This window comes from Neopelma chrysocephalum, unplaced genomic scaffold (assembly GCF_003984885.1).
Source record: "Neopelma chrysocephalum unplaced genomic scaffold, ASM398488v2 Primary Assembly neopelma1_92885, whole genome shotgun sequence".
In the NCBI taxonomy this organism is placed as follows: Eukaryota; Metazoa; Chordata; class Aves; order Passeriformes; family Pipridae; genus Neopelma; species Neopelma chrysocephalum.
The window spans coordinates 1-9,322 of record NW_020921609.1 but is presented as its reverse complement, the minus strand read 5'-3'; the positions used below and the strand labels follow the sequence as shown (position 1 = coordinate 9,322).

General features: G+C 67.1%; 2 protein-coding genes across 2 annotated transcripts; one reads left to right on the top strand and one right to left on the bottom strand.

The window, feature by feature from the left end:
• Positions 1 to 722: 722 nt before the first annotated feature.
• Positions 723 to 2,855, top strand: ZNF513 (zinc finger protein 513). Its single transcript, XM_027707411.1, has 3 exons — positions 723 to 852; positions 956 to 1,549; positions 1,734 to 2,855. Exons 1-3 carry the CDS (start codon positions 798 to 800, stop codon positions 2,483 to 2,485), a joined length of 1,401 nt encoding a protein of 466 aa, XP_027563212.1. The 5' UTR covers positions 723 to 797; the 3' UTR covers positions 2,486 to 2,855.
• Positions 2,856 to 2,958: 103 nt separating this feature from the next.
• Positions 2,959 to 9,264, bottom strand: SNX17 (sorting nexin 17). The gene is made up of 15 exons (XM_027707410.1): positions 9,135 to 9,264; positions 7,548 to 7,622; positions 7,221 to 7,338; positions 6,852 to 6,916; positions 6,667 to 6,777; positions 6,184 to 6,274; positions 5,934 to 6,021; positions 5,546 to 5,615; positions 5,337 to 5,429; positions 4,994 to 5,197; positions 4,546 to 4,668; positions 4,349 to 4,426; positions 4,088 to 4,162; positions 3,736 to 3,777; positions 2,959 to 3,647 (listed from the first exon to the last, which is right to left on the bottom strand). Exons 1-15 carry the CDS (start codon positions 9,195 to 9,197, stop codon positions 3,528 to 3,530), a joined length of 1,416 nt encoding a protein of 471 aa, XP_027563211.1. The 5' UTR covers positions 9,198 to 9,264; the 3' UTR covers positions 2,959 to 3,527.
• Positions 9,265 to 9,322: the final 58 nt, after the last annotated feature.

Below are 9,322 nucleotides of genomic sequence, written 5' to 3'. Positions count from 1 at the left end.
AGGGGAACAAAGGGTTTGAGGTAGGGCCGAGTTTGGGGTCTGTGCTCCAGGCAGTGCTTGTGGAAGGGTCCCAGAGGCTGGAGGGGCCACCCCATTCCACAGCATGGGTCAGCCTGACCCCTCTGCCTGCCTGGGGCTCTGGGAGCTTGACCCAGCAGGGTGGGCAGCAGCGAGGGGACGGCCCAGGCTGCTTTCCAGGTCACAGGCAGCTGCTGGGTTTGACAGGCCCCAGGGCTGCAGGTCAGGAACAGGACGGGGTCAGCAGGACATGGCTTGTGGCTGGCAGTGGTGAGGCTTGGGCTGCATGTTTCTGCCCCTCCAGCCCTGAGCACCAGCCTGGGGGTACATCTGGGGCACAGGGGCTGCAGGAGGATGAGTCTGTGCCCAGCTGGGAAGTGCCCCCTGAGAGCCTGGCACAGCCTTTCCCCCCGCTGCCATGGGACAACAGTGCTGTGTGGGGCTGGGGAAGGCACTGCTTGCAGGATGGAAGGGGCTGGCGTTGGAGCCCCGTGGTGTCGGCCGTGGGAGCATGACCAGCTGCTGACCACGGGGGTGGGGCAGTGGCACAGTGAGGGGGGCACGGAGCAGCTTTATGGGCACCCAGCTCTCCTACCTGGGCTGGGCTGCACCCACCCCCTTCCCAGCCGCCAGGCCCAGCAGTGCCGGTGAGTGCCTGATCCACCACTGTCCCCTTGCCCTTTCTGGTGCCAGGGTCTTGGCCAGCCACGCAGAAGTGTCAGGGTTTCCTGAGGTGCCCAGGACAAGCCCTCAGCAGGGTGTTGGGGCAAGCTGTGGCCATGGGGCTTCTCACTGCAGTGCACAGTGTGGTGGGCTCCCTCTGGGTGCCACAGGGTAGGTACGGCTGCCCAGACCCTTCTGGGACCGGGGGCACAGGTGGAGGGGCTTTTCCCCGTCCAGCCTGGCTGACACTGCCCTGTCCCCACGGTGTTCTCAGCAGACACGCTGGTGGGGAAGATCGCCATCCCAGCATATGCCCTGAGCGACGACGACTGCTCCTCTGGGTACCAGCAGCTGAGTGTGGAGAGCGACCCCGAGGAGGGGGGCGAGCCCGGCCCCGCCGCCCTGCCCTGCCGCCAGTGCGGGCTGCAGCTGGCTGCCAGCCTGGGGCAGAGCTGCCTGCAGTGCGCCGGCGCCGAGGGCAGCCGCAGCCAGCGCATCGTCTACTCCTGCCAGCTCTGCCCCTTCGCCTCCCACTACTCCAGCCACCTCAAGCGCCACATGAAGACACACAACGGGGAGAAGCCCTTCGCCTGCCCGCAGTGTGCCTACGCCTCCGCCCAGCTGGTGAACCTGACGCGGCACCTGCGCACGCACACCGGGGAGAAGCCGTACCGCTGCACGTGCTGCAGCTTTGCCTGCAGCAGCCTGGGCAACCTCAAACGCCACGAGCGGGTCCACAGCCAGGACAAGCCCTTCCAGTGCGCTGCCTGCGACTACCGCTGCAACCAGAGCCGCAACCTGAAGCGGCACATGCTCAGCCACCGCCTGCCCGAGAGCGACGGCCCGCACCGGCGGGACAAGGACCCAGGTAAAGGTGGAGGGGTGTGGGGATGGGGGGAGAGCAGCTGGGAGGGCCCTGAGGCTGGGGCGGGGCACCGGTCCTGCCGTCGACCTGATGCCACGTACTGCCAGGCTCACTGGGGCTCCTCGCAGAGCCGATCCCCGCTGGTGCTGTGCCACCCTGCTCACAGCCCCGTCTGTCTGTCCCACAGAGCCGCTGCTGCCGGAGCTGAGCCTGCACGTGGGCAGCGGCAGCGGCCCCTTCCTGCCCGGCTGTGCGCGGCTGCGGGGCGAGGAGGCGGCTGCGCTGCCCGAGCTGCTCTTCCCCTTCACGTGCCGCATGTGCGGGCTGGTGCTGGACGACGGCTTCGCGCAGGACGAGGGCCTGGCCGAGCAGGTCTGCGGGCGCTGCAGCCTGGCAGTGCTGGGCACCGAGCCGGGCGCCAGCCCCCGCAAGGGCGCCGGGGACAAGGGCTTCGCCTGCAGCCTCTGCCCCTTTGTCACCCACTACCCCAACCACTTGGCACGGCACATGAAGACGCACAGCGGGGAGAAGCCCTTCGCCTGCCCGCTCTGCCCCTACGCCTCTGCCCACCTGGACAACCTGAAGCGGCACCAGCGCGTGCACACGGGGGAGAAGCCCTACAAGTGCCAGCTCTGCGACTACGCCTGTGGCAACCTGGCCAACCTCAAGCGTCACGGGCGCATCCACTCAGGCGACAAGCCCTTCCAGTGCAGCCTCTGCAGCTACAGCTGCAACCAGAGCATGAACCTGAAGCGGCACATGCTGCGGCACACGGGCGAGAAGCCCTTCCAGTGCCGGGACTGCTCCTACACCACTGGCCACTGGGACAACTACAAGCGCCACCAGAAGATCCACGGCCACACGGCCGAGAGCTGGGTGAACCCGCGCAATGCCAAAGCCCTCCTGGCCCCCCCAGCCGTGGGCACGGCCCTGCCTTGAGACAGCACTTAGCCCAGTGGCAGGCCTGGGGTGCCTCGGCCCCTGCCCTCCCTGGGGGAGGGAGGACGGGCAGGAGACTCTGCAGGGGCTCAGGGCTGCCTTACACCAGGGCCTCCAGCAGCCCTGTCCTGCCTGAGCAGGGTGAAGAGCAGGGAGAAGCCACGACCTGCGGCTCGGGCACCTGCCCCCACGGCAGCACTGCCATACCCCCAGCCACCCCACCTGCCTGTTCCTGCCTGCAGGAGCCTTTCTCTGCTGGGGTTTGGGGAAAGGGGTGGGGGGGGAGGACAGGACTGGTTCCATGGCTGTTGCCATGCTGGTCGGTGTAATTTATATTGTGTATAAAAGCATTAAACAGTCACTTTTGTTATCTGCTCTTCTCCCTGGGGGCCTTGTTCTGCCACAGGGAAGGACAGCACAGGGCTGGCACGGGGAAGGTTGGGACAGTGGGCACCCCCCAACAAACAGCCCAGTACCAATCAGGATCCATTTTAATCATCGTTGCAGTGTGTAAACATCAGTTACTGTCCATTAATGCTCTGTCGGGCTGAGCAGCAGGAGATACGTGGTTACAAGCCTAGATTACACTGGCATCTATGAGCGGGTTAGAGGGGGCTCGGCACGGAGCCCCCCGAGACAGCTTTAACTGCACTCTGTCTCGGAGCACAAACCTAAACACTAATTTGGCATTATGGAGCCTGCCCGGGGCCGCCCGGAGCAGCTGCCCCCAGGCTGGGCCAGGCCCTCCCGGCTGGGGAAGGGGCAGCTCTGCCCCCTGTGCTGAGCCAGGCCCCACGCCACTGCTCCAGGGCTCGGCCCGGGTGCGCTGCTCGGGTCTCCCAGCTGGAGCCAGCAGTGGGAGGAGTTCAGCTGCCCCCACCCCGAAGGCAACGGCGGGCTGGGGGCGAGCTCCCAGCCCCAGGGAGCAGGGGAAGGTGGATGTAGCAGGTGAGAGGCACGTTGATTGCAACCTGGCTGCAGGTCGTACATTCCTCAGCAAAGGCCCTCGCTCGGGCCCGGGGCTGTCCTGGGAAGGGGGGCACTACAGATCCTCATCGCCAATGCCCTCGAAGGCGTAATTGCCGTGGAAGTCGTTAGCGCCCACGTCGTTAGCAGAGCTGGAGTGGCTGATCCCACGAAGGCTGACAGAGGTGAGCTTGCTCTGTGGAGAGGGGAGATGTTACAGAGGACCCTCCTAACTCCCCTCCCTGCTCAGCCTGAGGGCACCGGCACACCCACACACAACTCACCGAGAGTTTGGCCATGGGCTCCCGGGAGGCGTCGGGTGAGTCCTGTGGGGACACGACAGTCAGGAGCTTGGGGTCGTAGGACACAACATCCACCCATCCCACCACCCACCCTCCTGGGATGAGGCCAGGCCACCTTCTGTCCTTCCCTCCCCCAGGGAATCAGGCTCACCGATGTGGGTCCAGGGCCTCTTTCCCTTCCCAGTCGTCTGGGAGCGGGGCACCACAGCCCTGCTGTCCCCTGAGCTCGCCCCAGCCCTGCCAAGGGGACAGTGGCTTCTCTGGGGGCAGTGGACTCTGTTACCCAACCCATGGTTGCGCGTGTGCCCCGCCCAGGCCCGCAGGGCCCACTCACCAGCAGAGGGGGTGACTTCACAGCTTGCTGGCTGTCCGAGCGCCGCAGGGCCCCGTTCACCCGCCGCCGAAACATCTGCAGGGAGGAGCTCAGCTCAGCCGCAGGGTCCCCGAGGCAGTTCCGGGGCTTAAAACAGGCCCTGGGGATCTGTCTGCTGGCCCCATCCTGAGGGGAGCACTCAGGGCCCAGCCCAGACCCCAAGAAGTCACAGGGGCAGGTTAGGATCCCACCCCGGAGACACCACCCAGCCCCAACTGTCACCTTGCGGATGCTGCCTCCAGACTTTTTCACCATTAGCTCATCCACCATGGACTGCAGGCAGATGCTCAGCATGATGGCCTGCAAGGGAGAGGTGTCACGGGGCTCCACACACCCCACACGCTTCCCACACCCACACCAGGCCCAGACCCACCCTCTTCCCCACAGCCACTGCCAGACCAGCATGCAGGCAGCCCTACCTGTGGGCTGGTGATGGTGACCCACTGCAACCGGTCCTTGCTCATCAGGTACTCAAAAGCCAACTCCAGCTTCACCTCGGACTTCCCTGGGCTGCTCCCTGAGGGGCCGTTGCTCATTGGCACCTGCAAGGGCACACGCTGAGGCTGGGAGCCTCCAGAGGGGGAATGGCAGCTCCCCAGGCCCCAGTGCAGACTGAGGGCAGTGCTCAGTCAGCTGTGGGACGCTTGCCCAGTGCCCACCAGCCTTCCACCACCATCAGCTCCCCTCGAGCCCCTTGAATGTCCTCACACCAACGATACCCTCAGCCCTAAGGTACAACTCAGACCCTCCCCAGGCCTGCTGGGTTGGAAGCCAGCGTCAAAGCCAGCACCTTTCCTGGGGAGAGGTGGCACAGCCAGGCCCCTCCAGCCCCCCCAGAGCCCTCCCTGCTCCCCAGGCGTCACTCACCGAGGACGTGACCCTCCAGCACCGCATGCGCGTGACCTTGAAGCTGCCCTCCTTGATCTGCTCGTTGGGCAGCCGCACCTGGAAGTTGAGCTCGTTGTTGCCGGCGCTGACGACGACGTGGCAGCCCTTCTCCGGGAAGTCGGTGACGCAGGGGTCGAACTTGAGATAGCCGTAGTACTTGAGGGTCTGCGCCAGGCGGATGAACTGCGGGCAGACCCGGGGATGCTCAGCACCGCCGGCCGCCCGCCCAGGCCAGGAACAGGTGACCAACCCGGCACCACACAGGAGCAGGGCTGGTGCAGCACCAGGACCGCCCCGGTCACGGCATCAGGCCCTCCCCTACCTCCTTCTTGGAGACTTTTTCCTGCAAGGACTTCAGCTGCCGGTGCTGCTCCTTGTTGACCACGATCCATCCGTGCTCGATGTCCGACACCGTCTACCAAGCAGCAGAGGCTGTGAGCAGCCGGGCTCAGAGCCACCCGAGCCCACACACAGCCGTGGCTGAGGGGTGCAGTGCCCCTCCTCACCTGGCTGGGCCACACCGACCCTCACCTGCGCATACAGCAAGTTCAACCCCACGCGATGCTCCATCACATCGTCATCGTAGGCCGAGTCCCAGTAGCTGGAAGAGAACCACATGGGTCAACCTATTCCCCAGCTCCTAACAGCGATGGGGAGAACATCATCCTCCTGTGGGATGAGGCACCAGGCTGACTCTGGCCAGCTCTCCTGTTGGTCACCATGCCCTGCTCCCCCTCTAAACAGGCTGCCATGGGAAAGCAGAAATGGGCTGAGCCAAGCAGGGCAGCCCCTGCCCCGGTGTCGTGGCCAGGTGTGTTCCTGGAGGCCAAAGCCCACGTGGGCAGCAGTGGCAGGAGAGCAGGGTCCCTCTGCTGAACGGGGAGCCTCAGACAGCACCCCACTGCTGCCCCCCGCTCACCTCTTGCGCAGGATGATCCGGAACTCGGGGTTGTGCAGGCTGGTGACCGACACGTACGGCAGCTCAAACTCCTGCAGCTTCCGCACGACTGTGGGGAAACACCAGCTCAGCACAGCTCAGGGCAGCAGTGCCCCCCAGACCCCTCAGCCAGGGTGCCTGGGGGAACCCACCCAGGGGAGGGTCCAAGCACACAGCCCTCCCTCCGGGCAGGGTACAGGGCAGATGTCCACTGCAGTTGGGTTTTACTCACAGGAGAAAGCTCCATCCTTGGTCTCTCTCACTAGGAAGAGGCTGAAGTAGCCAACCAGGTCATCTGGCAGATCCAGCTTGGAGGCTACAGCCTGGGAGTGAGAGCAGGAGGTCACCACTTCCCGAGAGAGGTGGCACTCCTGCATCCTGACCCTGGAGCAGGACCCAGCCCACGTGCTTTCTGGGGCCTCTCAGCAGCAGGAAGCCAGCACCTCTGCTGCCCTGAGGCAAGGCCTGGGGCGTCACTGCCACCAGGAAACAGCTGGGGGCCCCCTCGACATCAGTGTGGCCCCAGAGACACCCATCAGCACACCCTTTCCAGCTCCCAGCTCTTCAGTCCCGCCAAGTCAACCCTGCTCTGGGGTGGGGATGTGGCAAGGAGGGCCCGGGGGGGGGCTGCTGGGCTGCGAGAACCCCACACATGTGGGAGACCACAGAATGCAGCAGGAGGAGCTGGTCACACCCAGCACGAGAGCTCTGGCACCTCAAGGACGTCCTCCGTCTGGTCCGAGGTGAGGATGGTGACCTTGACCTTCTGCCCATTGGAGAGCAGCACTTCCAGCACCACCTCCTCCGTAGGGATCTGCTGCGTCTCCTGGAGAGAGAAGCAGCACTGGCACCCCGGCCCCTGGGTGCAGCCCGAGGGCCCCGCCCTGGCCCCACCCTCACCTGCTGGGCCTTGCGCAGGAAGCTGTTGAAGGTCTCGCTGCCTCCCAGCATCGGGTCCTGCCGCACTGCGGGGAGGGGAGCGAGGAATCAGGAGTCCCTGAGAAGGGACAGGGACCCACACCAGTGCCCAGCCCCTCTGCACTCCTCGGTTTGACCCCAGACCGTGCTGAGGCAGCCAGGGACCCCCTCTGCCTGCGCAGGGCAGGGGCTGGGACAGCAGCTGGCATCCAGAGGACAAGCCCAGCTAATGCCAGCATGACACTGGGAGTGCCAAGATGGGCCCTGGCGAATGGAGCAGTTCAGGAGGAAGCCACGGGCAGTGCCCTCAGTGCCCTGCAGGCCTGGGCTGGGGCAGGCAGGCCAGCTTACCAGCCTGCATGTACTTCTCCAGCTGCTCCCGCCGCTGCTCTACCTCCGCCGGGGTGAGCGTGAAGATCTTCTTTGGGGGAAAGGCTGGGACCACGTTGGCACCATACTCCTTCCTTAACTGGGAAAAGAGCAGAGTGCTGCGAGAACCTCCCTGGACGTGGTGGCTGCCCCGAGCCCCCGCCACAGCTGTCTCCCAGGGACCCAGCAAAGGGGAGCAGAGAGCTCACCAGCATCCCTCAGCCACGTGGGCAACCTGCAGTGTGCAAGAGCCCAGCCGGGCCATCAGAGAGCAGGAGTGGGCAGCGCAGCCTCCCCCGCCCTCCCTACCTGCTCGTGCAGCCCCAGGAGCTGGCTGTAGCGCACCCGGCAGTGCAACACCCCATTCACGTGGATGTTGTAGGCCTGCAGGGAGAGATGCCAGTCAGACCCCAGCACGCGCTGCATGGAGGGGGCCCAGGGTCTGCCCAGCTCGAGGCACACGGGACACCTCAGGGAGCACCCAGGAAGAGGCACATCCAAGAGACGTGTGTGCTGGACGCCAGGGAGGCCCAACCCTGTGACTGCCCAGAGCAGAGCCATGTTGCAGCCCCGCAGACACGAGTGTCCCCAAGCCAGGAGGCAAGGCCACCCCTCCCAGCTCCCAGGGCACCCCGTGGAGCTGGTTCCTGGCTGTGCCCCCTCTGCCCTGGCTCAGCTCCCTCTGATGCCGCAGGCAGAGCAGAGCTTTGGCTGCCAAGTGCTCTGGGCCCGGCAGCTCCGCAGCCCAGCTCCTGGCACCATGGGCAACGTCCTCCCAGGGCACAGCACTGTCCCCTCAGCTCCTGCCGTCCCCAGAGCAGTGTTTGGGAGGATGGGAGGATGAGCCTCCAGCCAGCCATGGCAGCCCAGCCTCCTGTGGCTGCCCCCAGTGCCCTCCTGACTCTGAGCGCTGGGGCTGCCCAGGCTCAGCAGAGGCACTGGCACAGCCACACTGTAGCTCACACCGGCACCTCCCAACCCAAAGGCACCAGCTCAGTGTCTCAGGGTCCCCTCAGGGCCCTCCGTGGGGTCACAGCTCCTGCTCAGTCCCCGGCCTGCCCAAGGGCTCTCCCTGAGGTCTCCCCCTGCCCAAAGAGCCACCGAGACTGCAGAGGGCAAAGTGCAGGGGGTCATGGGGTCAAAACGTCTTGGGGGCTGCCTGCTCCTCCAGTCTTGTGCAACCGCAGCTCCTGCGATCGCCAGGTCCCTCCATCGCTGCTCAGCACCGCGTCCGTGCCCTCACACCCCACCTCGGGCTCCCAAGGGGAATCCTCCGGAGAGGGATCTCGGCACCGGAGGGTCCCCGCGGGAGCGTGGAGCCCAGGGCTGCCCACCTTCACCCCGAGAGCACCGGCCCGGAGCCACCACCCACGCCGGGGGCTCTGCCCGCTACCGCCGGCCCCGGGGGGGTCCGGGCACTCCGTGTCCGCCCCCGCCCCGCAGCGCAGCGGACCCCGGCCCCGCTCCCGAGGCGCTCACGGCGCAGGGCAGGGAGCAAAACAGGAAGCCTGGACGGACGGACGGGCGGGCCAGGATGAGCCGGGGCCGGGGATGGGACCGGACGGGGCCCGTTGGCGCTGCCGCCCCCGCCCGCGGCGCCCCGGGCAGGGCAAGGGCCGGGCACCCCCGGGGCGGCCCCGGGGACCCCCACACCCGATCCCGGGGCGCGGCGGAGCCCGATCCTCGCCCGGCCCTGGCACGGGGCGCAGGCCGGGGATTGCGGCGGGCCGGGGGCCGCCCGCCTCGCCCGGTACCGGCACCGGTCCCGATCCTGATCCCGAACCGCCGCCGCGCCGGGGCTGCGGGCCCGCACGGCCCCACCGGGGCCGCACCGCACCCGGGCCGCGCCGCCCGCTCCGCTCCGAGGGACGGCTCCTCTCCCCCGGCCCCGCTCACCACGTAGGCGGCGGCGCCGCCGTCCCCGGCGCGGGTCTCGGTCTCGGGGATGGAGAAGTGCATGGCCGGGCCGAGCGCGCCCTCTCTACCCGCCTCCCGCCGCCGCCATCTCGGGCCGGCGCTCCCCGCGATGGCGCGGCCGGCGGCACCGCCCGCCCCGGGGCCGCCCCGCTCCGCCCGCCCCGGGG

Bases quoted from the DNA above. Each gene is read 5' to 3' on its own strand.
- ZNF513 (XM_027707411.1), top strand. From the start codon at position 798: ATGGGGCTTCTCACTGCAGTGCACAGTGTGGTGGGCTCCCTCTGGGTG. The intron at 853-955 runs GTAGGTACGGCT...CGGTGTTCTCAG, and splicing joins CTCCCTCTGGGTGCCACAGG to CAGACACGCTGGTGGGGAAG. The intron at 1,550-1,733 runs GTAAAGGTGGAG...TCTGTCCCACAG, and splicing joins CCGGCGGGACAAGGACCCAG to AGCCGCTGCTGCCGGAGCTG.
- SNX17 (XM_027707410.1), bottom strand. From the start codon at position 9,197: ATGCACTTCTCCATCCCCGAGACCGAGACCCGCGCCGGGGACGGCGGC. The intron at 5,616-5,933 runs GTGAGCGGGGGG...GTTCTCTTCCAG, and splicing joins CGGATCATCCTGCGCAAGAG to CTACTGGGACTCGGCCTACG. The intron at 5,198-5,336 runs GTAGGGGAGGGC...GTCTGCCCGCAG, and splicing joins AAAAAGTCTCCAAGAAGGAG to TTCATCCGCCTGGCGCAGAC.